This window comes from Neolamprologus brichardi, chromosome 22, assembly GCF_056152115.1.
Source record: "Neolamprologus brichardi isolate AB-2024 chromosome 22, ASM5615211v1, whole genome shotgun sequence".
NCBI lineage: Eukaryota > Metazoa > Chordata > Actinopteri > Cichliformes > Cichlidae > Neolamprologus > Neolamprologus brichardi.
In genome coordinates, this window is record NC_142124.1 from 1,856,440 (window position 1) to 1,870,082 (window position 13,643).

The 13,643-nt window shown below is 42.7% G+C and overlaps 1 protein-coding gene across 3 annotated transcripts in view; it reads left to right on the forward strand.

Annotated features, from left to right (window-relative positions):
• LOC102785861 (uncharacterized) overlaps nucleotides 1-13,643 on the forward strand; it is a 41,781-nt gene that overhangs the window by 20,982 nt on the left and 7,156 nt on the right. For 2 of the 3 annotated variants that reach the window (XM_087834589.1, XM_087834591.1), the window contains 12 exons: nucleotides 295-327; nucleotides 1,153-1,185; nucleotides 2,451-2,723; nucleotides 2,915-3,205; nucleotides 3,822-4,106; nucleotides 4,680-4,709; nucleotides 6,988-7,023; nucleotides 7,563-7,595; nucleotides 9,508-9,780; nucleotides 9,971-10,261; nucleotides 10,878-11,162; nucleotides 11,734-11,763. In XM_087834589.1, coding sequence (XP_087690715.1) covers nucleotides 295-327; nucleotides 1,153-1,185; nucleotides 2,451-2,723; nucleotides 2,915-3,205; nucleotides 3,822-4,106; nucleotides 4,680-4,709; nucleotides 6,988-7,023; nucleotides 7,563-7,595; nucleotides 9,508-9,780; nucleotides 9,971-10,261; nucleotides 10,878-11,162; nucleotides 11,734-11,763 — 1,893 coding nt within the window. The remainder of the gene's footprint in view (nucleotides 1-294; nucleotides 328-1,152; nucleotides 1,186-2,450; nucleotides 2,724-2,914; nucleotides 3,206-3,821; nucleotides 4,107-4,679; nucleotides 4,710-6,987; nucleotides 7,024-7,562; nucleotides 7,596-9,507; nucleotides 9,781-9,970; nucleotides 10,262-10,877; nucleotides 11,163-11,733; nucleotides 11,764-13,643) is intronic. The other variant, XM_087834590.1, reaches the window with a different exon arrangement.

The following is a 13,643-nucleotide window of genomic DNA, read 5'->3' on the forward strand; positions in this document are numbered from 1 at the left end:
CATTGTCATGTTCAAGAAGCCAGTTTGAGATGATCTGAGCTTTGTGACATGGTGTGTTATCCTGCTGGAAGCAGCCATCAGAGGGTGAAACACTGTGGTGATAAAGGGATGGACATGCTCTGAGCAGGCTGTGCTGTTTCAGCTGTGCTGAGTTGGGACTAAGAGGCCCAAAAATATCCCCAAACATCACAGCAGCAGCTCAGATATAAACCAGGATGGATTCATGTTTTCATGTTTCTGCTAAAATGAAGTCGTGTGTTTCAAATCTTTCTTTAACTCTGTGGTTTTAAACAGGTCGGCCTTCTGTTGGTCTTGATCCTCCAACAAGTAAGTTTCTCTGCTCTACATGTGCTCTCTCTCTCCTCTCTCTGTACGGATGGATGATGGATGATGGACTGATGGATGATGGATGGATGATGGATGGATGGATGGATGGAGGATGGATGGATGATGGATGGATGGATGGATGGATGGATGGATGGATGATGGATGGATGATGGATGGATGATGGATGGATGGATGGATGGATGGATGATGGATGGATGATGATGGATGATGGATGGATGGATGATGATGGATGGATGGATGGATGGATGGATGGATGGATGGATGATGGATGGATGGAGGATGGATGATGGATGGACGGATGATGGATGGATGGATGATGGACGGATGGATGATGGACGGATGGATGATGAATGGATGATGGACGGATGGATGGATGATGGACGGATGGATGATGGATGGATGGATGGATGATGGACGGATGGATGATGGATGGATGGATGGATGATTGATGGATGGATGATGATGGATGGATGGATGATGGACGGATGGATGATGGATGGATGGATGGATGATGGACGGATGGATGATGGATGGATGGATGGATGATGGACGGATGGATGATTGATGGATGGATGATGGATGGATGGATGGATGATGGACGGATGGATGATGGACGGATGGATGATGAATGGATGATGGACGGATGGATGATGGATGGATGATGGATGGATCCTTCTGTCCTTCACTTGTCCACCATCGTCTATATTTTTGGATAATAACTTTGTAAATCATTGCGATGGTGTGTGAGAGATCTGATTAAGCTCATTTTGTAACTGTATGTTTTAACTCTGTGGTTTTAAACAGGTCGGCCTTCTGTTGGTCTTGATCCTCCAACAAGTAAGTTTCTCTGCTCTACATGTGATCTCTCTCTCCTCTCTCTGTACAGATGGATGATGGACGGATGGATGATGGATGGATGGATGGATGGATCATGGATGGATCATGGATGGATGGAGGATGGATGGATGGATGATGGATGGATGATGGATGATGGATGGATGGATGGATGGATGATGGATGGATGGATGGATGGATGGATGATGGATGGATGGATGGATGGATGGATGGATGATGGATGGATGGATGATGGATGGATCATGGATGGATGGAGGATGGATGGATGGATGATGGATGGATGATGGATGATGGATGGATGGATGGATGATGGATGGATGGATGGATGATGGATGGATGGAGGATGGATGGATGATGGATGGATGATGGATGATGGATGGATGGAGGATGGATGATGGGAGGATGGATGATGGATGGATGGAGGATGGATGATAGGAGGATGGATGATGGATGGATGGAGGATGGATGATGAATGGATGATGGATGGATGGATAGAGGATGGATGGATGGATGATGGATGGATGGATGATGGACGGATGGATGATGGACGGATGGATGATGAATGGATGATGGACGGATGGAGGATGGATGATAGGAGGATGGATGATGGATGGATGGAGGATGGATGATGAATGGATGATGGATGGATGGATAGATGATGGATGGATGGATGATGGATGGATGGATGATGGACGGATGGATGATGGACGGATGGATGATGAATGGATGATGGACGGATGGATGATGGACGGATGGATGATGGATGGATGGATGATGGACGGATGGATGATGGACGGATGGATGGACGGATGGATGATGAATGGATGATGGACGGATGGATGATGAATGGATGATGGACGGATGGATGATGGATGGATGATGGATGGATCCTTCTGTCCTTCACTTGTCCACCATCGTCCATATTTTTCTACAATAACTTTGTAAATCATTGCGATGCTGTCTGAGAGATCTGATTAAGCTCATTTTGTAACTGTATGTTTTAACTCTGTGGTTTTAAACAGGTGGACCTTAGTTAAGTTAATGTCCTCTAGAGCAGCTGCTCTTTAACAAATGTAGCACACAGAGGTTTAAAGAGACAGAAAAACTGAATGGACGTAATCATTGTTTATCAGGGACTGACTAAAATACCAAAGAGCAAAGCTTCCTGATTCATAGTGGATGTAAATATTCAGATGGTTTTTCTCAGCTGGCTGGAATAAAAACATTTCCTCCTGTGTGACTTTCAGAGACTCACTCCCTCACCTACATCTACACGGCGCTCTCCAAACCTGTCGGCCTCCCGGGCATCCACGAGTTCACAGCCATGGGTTTGCTGGACGACAAGATAATCGACTACTTTGACAGCGAGCATCAGGTGAAAGTTCCCAGACAGGAGTGGATGAGAGAGCGTTTACCTGCTGATTACTGGGAAAGAGGCACACAGTCCCGCAAGAGCAAGCAGCAGTGGTTCAAGGTCAACATCGGCATCCTGATGGAGCGAATGAGACAGAATGACTCAGGTCAGACCCTCGAAAGCTGAAGACCTGCATGACATCAACAAAATAACATTTTAATTGAAAAAGTCTTCCATTTGAGATCAGGTTCCTCAGGTCAGGAACAAGTTGTTCCTGCTTCCTCATCTTGTCTCCTCTGAATCTTCATTTCCTTGTCCTTTGTTTGTTCTTCCTTTATTTCACCCTCCTGCTTCCAGACCTCCACGTTCTTCAGTGGATGCACGGCTGTGAGGGTGAGACGCAGCCTGACGGCACGCTCAGGTTTGTCCGAGGCGTGGACATGTACGCCTACGATGGAGACGACTTCCTGTCCTTCGATGATAGAAGCGGAGTCTGGGTCGCTCCGATTCCAGAGGCACAACCCACCAAGAGGAAGTGGGACGGCGTCCAGGTGCTGAAAGAGTACACCAAGGGATACCTGGAGAACGAGTGCATCGATTGGCTGAGCAAGTTCTTGAATTATGAACAACAGCAGCCACGAAACACCTGTATGTATGACATCTAGTTTCTGTATTTTGATATTTATTATTATCAGACTCCATAGAGGAGGCTTTGTGTGTGATTATGGTTCAATAACATTCAGAAATCCAAGAACCTTCAGTTAAACCTCCAACTTTTCTAAGTTCAGGTCAAATAAATGTAAAAAGCTTAAAGATTATTTCCTCCTTTATTTGAACACAACAGTGTCATTATGGCAGCAGTAATGCAGATTTACAGCTCAATATAAATGAAAGAACACACGACTACCTATCAGCAAAATCAGTAATCAGTCATAAACTGACTTTTTATCTTCAAACTGTCGTTGTACTACCTCGCTGCGCCCTCCCCACACACGGCAGGTGTTCACCTACAGAAACACCTGGTGGATAAAAAAGTCACAGAGACGAGATAAACGAGCGTCTCTCCAAGTGCTCAGTGACGTTCAGCTCCAGATGTGAGACTACAGATGTGAAAGCATTTTGCGTGGAAGCCACAAACTAAACGTCAGCGTGCGACACGTCTGCCACAGCTGTGCTCAGTCGTTAGGGGTCAAAGAAAGCTGAACGGTTCCTGTTCGCAGCGATAGCTGAGGAGATACACACCTCTTTACATTTCCTCCTCCAGCTCCACCCGAGGTGTCCCTGTATGCAAAGACCTCCAGAGTGGATGCAGACGTGGTGCTGACCTGCCTCGCCACAGGCTTCTACCCAGCAGACATCGTCCTGAGGATGAAAAAGAATGAGAGTGTCCTGACCGCAGACGACGGCCTGATGAGCTCAGGAGTTCTTCCCAATGAAGACCACACCTTCCAGAGGAGAGACCATGTGGAGGTTTTAAGGTCTGACCTGTCTGCGTTCAGCTGTGAAGTCGTTCATGCAGCATCTGCTGTGAGCGTTACCAGAGTTTGGGGTGAGACACTTTATTTTTGTCATTTTTCAGACTTTTCTGTTTTCATTTCTTTAGACCCGTGTTTGAATTCAGAAGTGGTTATTAATATATTCAGGTCCTAAAATTCACTGTGTGGAATTGTACATCATTTTTCCTTAAGTAGGAGTTTGGTGGCTCTGAGTGAAACTTTACATGTAGCCCCAGGCCACCAAATCACACACACTGCTAACATATGGATGAAGATGAACACATACTCACAAACTAGAAACTGGCAAATGAATTACATTTTATTTTTATTTCAAAATGTTTATTAAGAATATTTAAATTATGAGCAGTTCAGATGAAAAAAGAGAAATATTTAAAATGGGAAATATTTGTGTGAACAAGATAAAACAACACTGCCTGTGACGAGGTCTGACCTGGAAGATTGGTGTATTTATGCTTGATATGTTTGAGCAAATATAAAATAATAGATGTGTTTTTCAAGATGTGTTTACAAAAAAGAAAACAGACTGGATTCCAAAATAAATTTTAATTTCATTCATTCAAATATTTGATGTTGTTCGGTGTCGTTTAACTCTGTGTTTCTAACAGGTGGACCTTCTGTTGTTGTTCATCCAACAAGTAAGTGTCTCTGCTCTCGACATGCAGCAGGTAAAATAACTGTTGAACACGCTTACTGAGACTATTTTATTACTTTGTACAAAAGCCTTTGTTGGTGATGACAGCTTGTGTACAGAGAAGGCTGTTTCTACCGTCCTACTTTAAATACTGGAGGAACCAAAGGAAGCCCACAGTCTGACAGCAAAGAGCTCTAATGGGTGATACGCTACCACAAGGGCATTAATATAGGATCATTTGTAACCTTCACTAAAGCTGTTTCTGTGCTGTGATGAACTCTGAAACCTGACTGAAACTCTTCAAATAAACCATTCCTCTGCAGATGATCTGTTAGCTGTTTGACAACTACTCTTTCAAGGATTTTTGATATGAAAGGAAGGTTGGAGATTGGCCTATAATTAGCTAAGACTGCTGGGTCTAGAGATGCTTTTTGAGTAAAGGTTTAACTACAGCCAGCTTGAAGGCCTGTGGTACATAGCTGATTATTAGAGATAGGCTGATCATATTTAAGATCGAAGAATTAATTAATGGCAGGACTTCTGTGAGCAGTTTTGTAGGAATGGAGGAAGTAATCACTGAAGTTAACTGAGAAAGATGAACTTAGGGCTGCCACAATTACATCGACTATCAGAATTGTCGACGACTGATTTAATAGTCGACGCGTCGTTTGAAGCTTTGTAAGATCCCAAAAGACGCAGGAATAAGTAGTAGGATTTAAGAGTGTAATAACGGACTGAAACAGAAGATGGCAGCACTGCATGTACAAGGATGTCAGCTGCCGTTAAACCCCGAAGAAGAAGAAGAAGCTGTGTCCCAGAATTCATAGCGCAGCCCAGCTCAGTTTCCAACAATGGCGGCAGCTAGTTAGTTTTAATATTACTCTTATTATTCTTTCTGGGTCACAAAATAAACGTTAAACATATTTTCAGGCGAGAATGTAGCTGTGTAAACCTCAAATATCTGCTCAGTTTATCAAGACAGGACATATTTTCAAAAGCGCTCCGACGTTTTCGGAGACGTCTGTTACCCACTAGCTCGATAGTTAGCCGGGGGCTAGGCTAACTAGAGCCGTGAGAACACCGGACTCCCAGCAAATCGTTTTCAAACCCACCGCAGTCTTTCGCTACTCAGGTTAAACATGATATATAAGTCACTTAGATAACTTAAAAATGTTATTGTTTCGCTTTTTTTTTAGTATTTTATTTAAGTAAGTAAACTTTATTTATTAAGCGCTTTTCGCAGACAGACAATCACAAAGCGCTGTACACAAATATTAAAAATAAACAGTAAAATCAATAAACATTATATACAATGTAAAAGATCAAATGTAAATAATGTAAAAATATAAAATATGTAGATCAACGAAAGGCTTGTTTGAACAGAAGAGTTTTTAACTGTTTTTTGAAAGAATCCACAGAGTCAAGCAAACGTAATTGTAGTGGCAAAATGTTCCACAGCCTTGGTGCAACAGACTGAAAGGCTCTGTCCCCTTTTGTCTTCAGTCGTGTACGGGGAACAACTAAGAGACTCTGAGTCTGTGAGCGAAGATGACGAGCAGCAGTGTATTTTATAAGAAGCTTGGATAAGTAATCTGGAGCCTGGCCATTTAGTGCTCTGTATGTTAAAACAAGAATTTTAAAGTGAATTCTAAACTCTATTGGGAGCCAATGTAAAGAATATAAGATAGGAGTAATGTGAACACGCTTGGTAGAGCGAGTCAGTAATCTGGCTGCTGCGTTTTGTATGGCTTGGAGGCGAGAAAGAGATGATTTATCCAAGCTAGTAAACAGGGAATTACAGTAGTCTAATCGTGATGACACAAAAGCATGAATGAGTTTTTCCAATTCAGCTGAGGAATTTGTTCCTGAGTAAATCAGTTTGGCTGAGATTAAAGTTATAGTTTTTACACAGCTGAATAAACGTCAAGCAGACAGCTGATTATCAGAAGTGTGAGATGCTCGAGAATATACTCCGGTGTCCTGTTATATTTTAGATAGCAAGGAGTTTATTAAACTTCACTGAAACAATCTGCAAATTTCATTAAAATTTAATAAACTATCATCTTGTCTTTATTGTTAGTTAGCACATACCTTAAACACTTAAAGCTGTAAGCTAATGATAGTTATATAAGAGCAGATGCTGCTGGTGCAATAAGCTGTACGTTTTACGTCCAATGGATGATGATCTGATTAGTCGACTAATCGCAAAAATAATCGGTGACTAGTCGACTATCAAAATAATCGTTTGTGGCAGCCCTAGATGAACTCTATGTTTCTAACAGGTGGACCTTCTGCTGTGGTTCCCACTCCAAGTAAAAGTAAGTGCTTCATTTCTCTTCTCTAGATCTGAGCTCTCTCATGCACACACACACTGATCAGCTATAACATTACAACCACCTGCTTAAATCTAATCTGTCTACACACAGCATCTGGACAGTGTTCACAGTGCTTTATCAGGTATTGTGTGAAGAACGTTGAAGTGAAAAATGAGTTTAATCTGTGTTTGATTGAGGCTGTAACACAACAACATGTGACTGAGAGTACGCTGAGCTCATTGTCATGTTCAAGAAGCCAGTTTAAGATGATCTGAGCTTTGTGACATGGTGTGTTATCCTGCTGGAAGCAGCCATCAGAGGGTGAAACACTGTGGTGATAAAGGGATGGACATGCTCAGTAACACCACTGAGCAGGCTGTGCTGTTTCAGCTGTGCTGAGTTGGGACTAAGAGGCCCAAAAATATCTCCAACCATCACAGCAGCAGCTCAGATATAAACCAGGATGGATTCATGTTTTCATGTTTCTGCTAAAATGAAGTCGTGTGTTTCAAATCTTTCTTTAACTCTGTGGTTTTAAACAGGTCGGCCTTCTGTTGGTCTTGATCCTCCAACAAGTAAGTTTCTCTGCTCTACATGTGATCTCTCTCTCCTCTCTCTGTACGGATGGATGGATGGATGGATGGATGGATGGATGGATGGATGGATGGATGGATGGATGATGGATGGATGGATGGATGATGGCTGAATGGATGGATGATGGATGGATGGATGATGGATGGATGGATGATGGATGATGGATGGATGATGGCTGAATGGATGGATGGATGGATGGACGGATGGATGGATGATGGATGGATGGATGGATGGATGATGGATGGATGATGGATGGATGGATGGAGGATGGATGGATGGATGGATGGATGATGGATGGATGATTGCTGAATGGATGGATGATGGATCGATAAATGGATAGATGGATAGATGGATGGAGGATGGATGGATGGATGATGAATGGATGATGGCTGGATGGATGGATGATGGCTGAATGGATGGATGATGGATGGATGATGGATGGATGGATGATGGATGGATGGATGATGGATAGATGGATGGATGATGGATGGATGGATGATGGATGGATGATGGATGGATGGATGATGGATGGATGGATGGATGGATTGATGATGGATGGATGGATGATGATGGATGGATGGATGGATGGATGGATGATGGATGGATGGAGGATGGATGGATGGATGACAGATGGATGGATGGATGGATGGATGATGGACGGATGGATGATGGATGGAGGGATGATGGATGAATGATGGATGGATGGATGGATGATGGATGGATGATGGACGGAAGGATGATGGATGGATGGAGGATGGATGGTGGATGGATGGATGATGGATGGATTGATGGATGGATGGATGGATGGATGGATGGATGATAGATGGATGGATGGATGATGGATGGATGATGGTTGGATGGATGGATGATGGATGGATGGATGATGGATGGATGATGGTTGGATGGATGGATGATGGATGGATTGATGATGAATGGATTGATGGATGGATGGATGGATGGATGATGGATGGAGGATGGATGGATGGATGACGGATGGATGGATGGATGGATGGATGATGGATGGATGGATGATGGACGGATGGATGATGGATGGAGGGATGATGGATGGATGATGGATGGATGGATGATGGAGGGATGATGGATGGATGGATGGATGGATGGATGGATGATGGATGGATTGATGGATGGATGGATGGATGGATGGATGATGGATGGATGATGGATGGATGGATGGATGGATGGATGATGGAGGGATGATGGATGGATGGATGGATGGATGGATGATGGATGGATTGATGATGAATGGATGGATGGATGGATGATGGATGGATGGATGGATGGATGGATGATGGAGGGATGATGGATGGATGGATGGATGGATGGATGATGGATGGATTGATGATGAATGGATGGACGGATGGATGATGGATGGAGGGATGATGGATGGATGATGGATGGATGGATGATGGAGGGATGATGGATGGATGGATGGATGGATGGATGATGGATGGATTGATGATGAATGGATGGATGGATGGATGATGGATGGATGATGGATGGATGGATGGATGGATCCTTCTGTCCTTCACTTGTCCACCATCGTCCATATTTTTCTACAATAACTTTGTAAATCATTGCAATGCTGTCTGAGAGATCTGATTAAGCTCATTTTGTAACTGTATGTTTTAACTCTGTGGTTTTTAACAGGTGGACCTTAGTTAAGTTAATGTCCTCTAGAGCAGCTGCTCTTTAACAAATGTAGCACACAGAGGTTTAAAGAGACAGAAAAACTGAATGGACGTAATCATTGTTTATCAGGGACTGACTAAAATACCAAAGAGCAAAGCTTCCTGATTCATAGTGGATGTAAATATTCAGATGGTTTTTCTCAGCTGGCTGGAATATAAACATTTCCTCCTGTGTGACTTTCAGAGACTCACTCCCTCACCTACATCTACACGGCGCTCTCCAAACCTGTCGGCCTCCCGGGCATCCACCAGTTCACAGCCATGGGTTTGCTGGATGACAAGATGATCGACTACTTTGACAGCGAGAATCAGGTGAAAGTTCCCAAACAGGAGTGGATGAGAGAGCGTTTACCTGCTGATTACTGGGAAAGAGGCACACGATCCCGCAAGAGCAAGCAGCAGTGGTTCAAGGTCAACATCGGCATCCTGATGGAGCGAATGAGACAGAATGACTCAGGTCAGACCCTCGAAAGCTGAAGACCTGCATGACATCAACAAAATAACATTTTATTGAAAAATGCTTCCATTTGAGATCAGGTTCCTCAGGTCAGGAACAAGTTGTTCCTGCTTCCTCATCTTGTCTCCTCTGAATCTTCATTTCCTTGTCCTTTGTTTGTTCTTCCTTTATTTCGCCCTCCTGCTTCCAGACCTCCACGTTCTTCAGTGGATGCACGGCTGTGAGGGTGAGACGCAGCCTGACGGCACGCTCAGGTTTGTCCGAGGCGTGGACATGTACGCCTACGATGGAGACGACTTCCTGTCCTTCGATGATAGAAGCGGAGTCTGGGTCGCTCCGATTCCAGAGGCACAACCCACCAAGAGGAAGTGGGACGGCGTCCAGGTGCTGAAAGAGTACACCAAGGGATACCTGGAGAACGAGTGCATCGATTGGCTGAGCATGTTCGTGAATTATGAACAACAGCAGCCACGAAACACCTGTATGTATGACATCTAGTTTCTGTATTTTGATATTTATTATTATCAGACTCCATAGAGGAGGCTTTGTGTGTGATTATGGTTCAATAACATTCAGAAATCCAAGAACCTTCAGTTAAACTTCCAACTTTTCTAAGTTCAGGTCAAATAAATGTAAAAAGCTTAAAGATTATTTCCTCCTTTGTTTGAACACAACTGTGTCATTATGGCAGCAGTAATGCAGATTTACAGCTCAATATAAATGAAAGAACACACGACTACCTATCAGCAAAATCAGTAATCAGTCATAAACTGACTTTTTATCTTCAAACTGTCGTTGTACTACCTCGCTGCGCCCTCCCCACACACGGCAGGTGTTCACCTACAGAAACACCTGGTGGATAAAAAAGTCACAGAGACGAGATAAACGAGCGTCTCTCCAAGTGCTCAGTGACGTTCAGCTCCAGATGTGAGACTACAGATGTGAAAGCATTTTGTGTGGAAGCCACAAACTAAACGTCAGCGTGCGACACGTCTGCCACAGCTGTGCTCAGTCGTTAGGGGTCAAAGAAAGCTGAACGGTTCCTGTTTGCAGCGATAGCTGAGGAGATACACACCTCTTTACATTTCCTCCTCCAGCTCCACCCGAGGTGTCCCTGTATGCAAAGACCTCCAGAGTGGATGCAGACGTGGTGCTGACCTGCCTCGCCACAGGCTTCTACCCAGCAGACATCGTCCTGAGGATGAAAAAGAATGAGAGTGTCCTGACCGCAGACGACGGCCTGATGAGCTCAGGAGTTCTTCCCAATGAAGACCACACCTTCCAGAGGAGAGACCATGTGGAGGTTTTAAGGTCTGACCTGTCTGCGTTCAGCTGTGAAGTCGTTCATGCAGCATCTGCTGTGAGCGTTACCAGAGTTTGGGGTGAGAAACTTTATTTTTGTCATTTTTCAGACTTTTCTGTTTTCATTTCTTTAGACCCGTGTTTGAATTCAGAAGTGGTTATTAATATATTCAGGTCCTAAAATTCACTGTGTGGAATTGTACATCATTTTTCCTTAAGTAGGAGTTTGGTGGCTCTGAGTGAAACTTTACATGTAGCCCCAGGCCACCAAATCACACACACTGCTAACATATGGATGAAGATGAACACATACTCACAAACTAGAAACTGGCAAATGAATTACATTTTATTTTTATTTCAAAATGTTTATTAAGAATATTTAAATTATGAGCAGTTCAGATAAAAAGAGAAATATTTAAAATGGGAAATATTTGTGTGAACAAGATAAAACAACACTGCCTGTGACGAGGTCTGACCTGGAAGATTGGTGTATTTATGCTTGATATGTTTGAGCAAATATAAAATAATAGATGTGTTTTTCAAGATGTGTTTACAAAAAAGAAAACAGACTGGATTCCAAAATAAATTTTAATTTCATTCATTCAAATATTTGATGTTGTTTGGTGTCGTTTAACTCTGTGTTTCTAACAGGTGGACCTTCTGTTGTTGTTCATCCAACAAGTAAGTGTCTCTGCTCTCGACATGCAGCAGGTAAAATAACTGTTGAACACGCTTACTGAGACTATTTTATTACTTTGTACAAAAGCCTTTGTTGGTGATGACAGCTTGTGTACAGAGAAGGCTGTTTCTACCGTCCTACTTTAAATACTGGAGGAACCAAAGGAAGCCTACAGTCTGACAGCAAAGAGCTCTAATGGGTGATACGCTACCACAAGGGCATTAATATAGGATCATTTGTAACCTTCACTAAAGCTGTTTCTGTGCTGTGATGAGCTCTGAAACCTGACTGAAACTCTTCAAATAAACCATTCCTCTGCAGATGATCTGTTAGCTGTTTGACAACTACTCTTTCAAGGATTTTTGATATGAAAGGAAGGTTGGAGATTGGCCTATAATTAGCTAAGACTGCTGGGTCTAGAGATGCTTTTTGAGTAAAGGTTTAACTACAGCCACCTTGAAGGCCTGTGGTACATAGCTGATTATTAGAGATAGGTTGATCATATTTAAGATCGAAGAATTAATCAATGGCAGGACTTCTTTGAGCAGTTTTGTAGGAATGGAGGAAGTAATCACTGAAGTTAACTGAGAAAGATGAACTTAGGGCTGCCACGATTACTCGAGTAGTCACGATTACGTCGACTATCAGAATCGTCGACGACTGATTTAATAGTCGACGCGTCGTTTGAAGCTTTGTAAGATCCCAAAAGACGCAGGAATAAGTAGTAGGATTTAAGAGTGTAATAACGGACTGAAACAGAAGATGGCAGCACTGCATGTACAAGGATGTCAGCTGCCGTTAAACCCCGAAGAAGAAGAAGTAGCTCTGTCCCAGAATTCATAGCGCAGCCCAGCTCAGTTTCCAACAATGGCGGCAGCTAGTTAGTTTTAATATTACTCTTATTATTCTTTCTGGGTCACAAAATAAACGTTTAACATATTTTCAGGCGAGAATGTAGCTGTGTAAACCTCAAATATCTGCTCAGTTTATCAAGACACCACATATTTTCAAAAGCGCTCCGACGTTTTCGGAGACGTCTCTTACCCACTAGCTCGATAGTTAGCCGGGGGCTAGGCTAACTAGAGCCGTGAGAACACCGGACTCCCGGCAAATCGTTTTCAAACCCACCGCTGTCTTTCGCTACTCAGGTTAAACATGATATATAAGTCACTTAGATAACTTAAAAATGTTATTGTTTCGCTTTTTTTTTAGTATTTTATTTAAGTAAGTAAACTTTATTTATTAAGCGCTTTTCGCAGACAGACAATCACAAAGCGCTGTACACAAATATTAAAATAAACAGTAAAATCAATAAACATTATATACAATGTAAAAGATCAAATGTAAATAATGTAAAAATATAAAATATGTAGATCAACGAAAGGCTTGTTTGAACAGAAGAGTTTTTAACTGTTTTTTGAAAGAATCCACAGAGTCAAGCAAACGTAATTGTAGTGGCAAACTGTTCCACAGCCTTGGTGCAACAGACTGAAAGGCTCTGTCCCCTTTTGTCTTCAGTCGTGTACGGGGAACAACTAAGAGACTCTGAGTCTGTGAGCGAAGATGACGAGCAGCAGTGTATTTTATAAGAAGCTTGGATAAGTAATCTGGAGCCTGGCCATTTAGTGCTCTGTATGTTAAAACAAGAATTTTAAAGTGAATTCTAAACTCTATTGGGAGCCAATGTAAAGAATATAAGATAGGAGTAATGTGAACACGCTTGGTAGAGCGAGTCAGTAATCTGGCTGCTGCGTTTTGTATGGCTTGGAGGCGAGAAAGAGATGATTTATCCAAGCTAGTAAACAGGGAATTACAGTAGTCTAATCGTGATGACACAAAAGCATGAATGAGTTTTTCCAATTCAGCTGAGGAATTTGTTCCT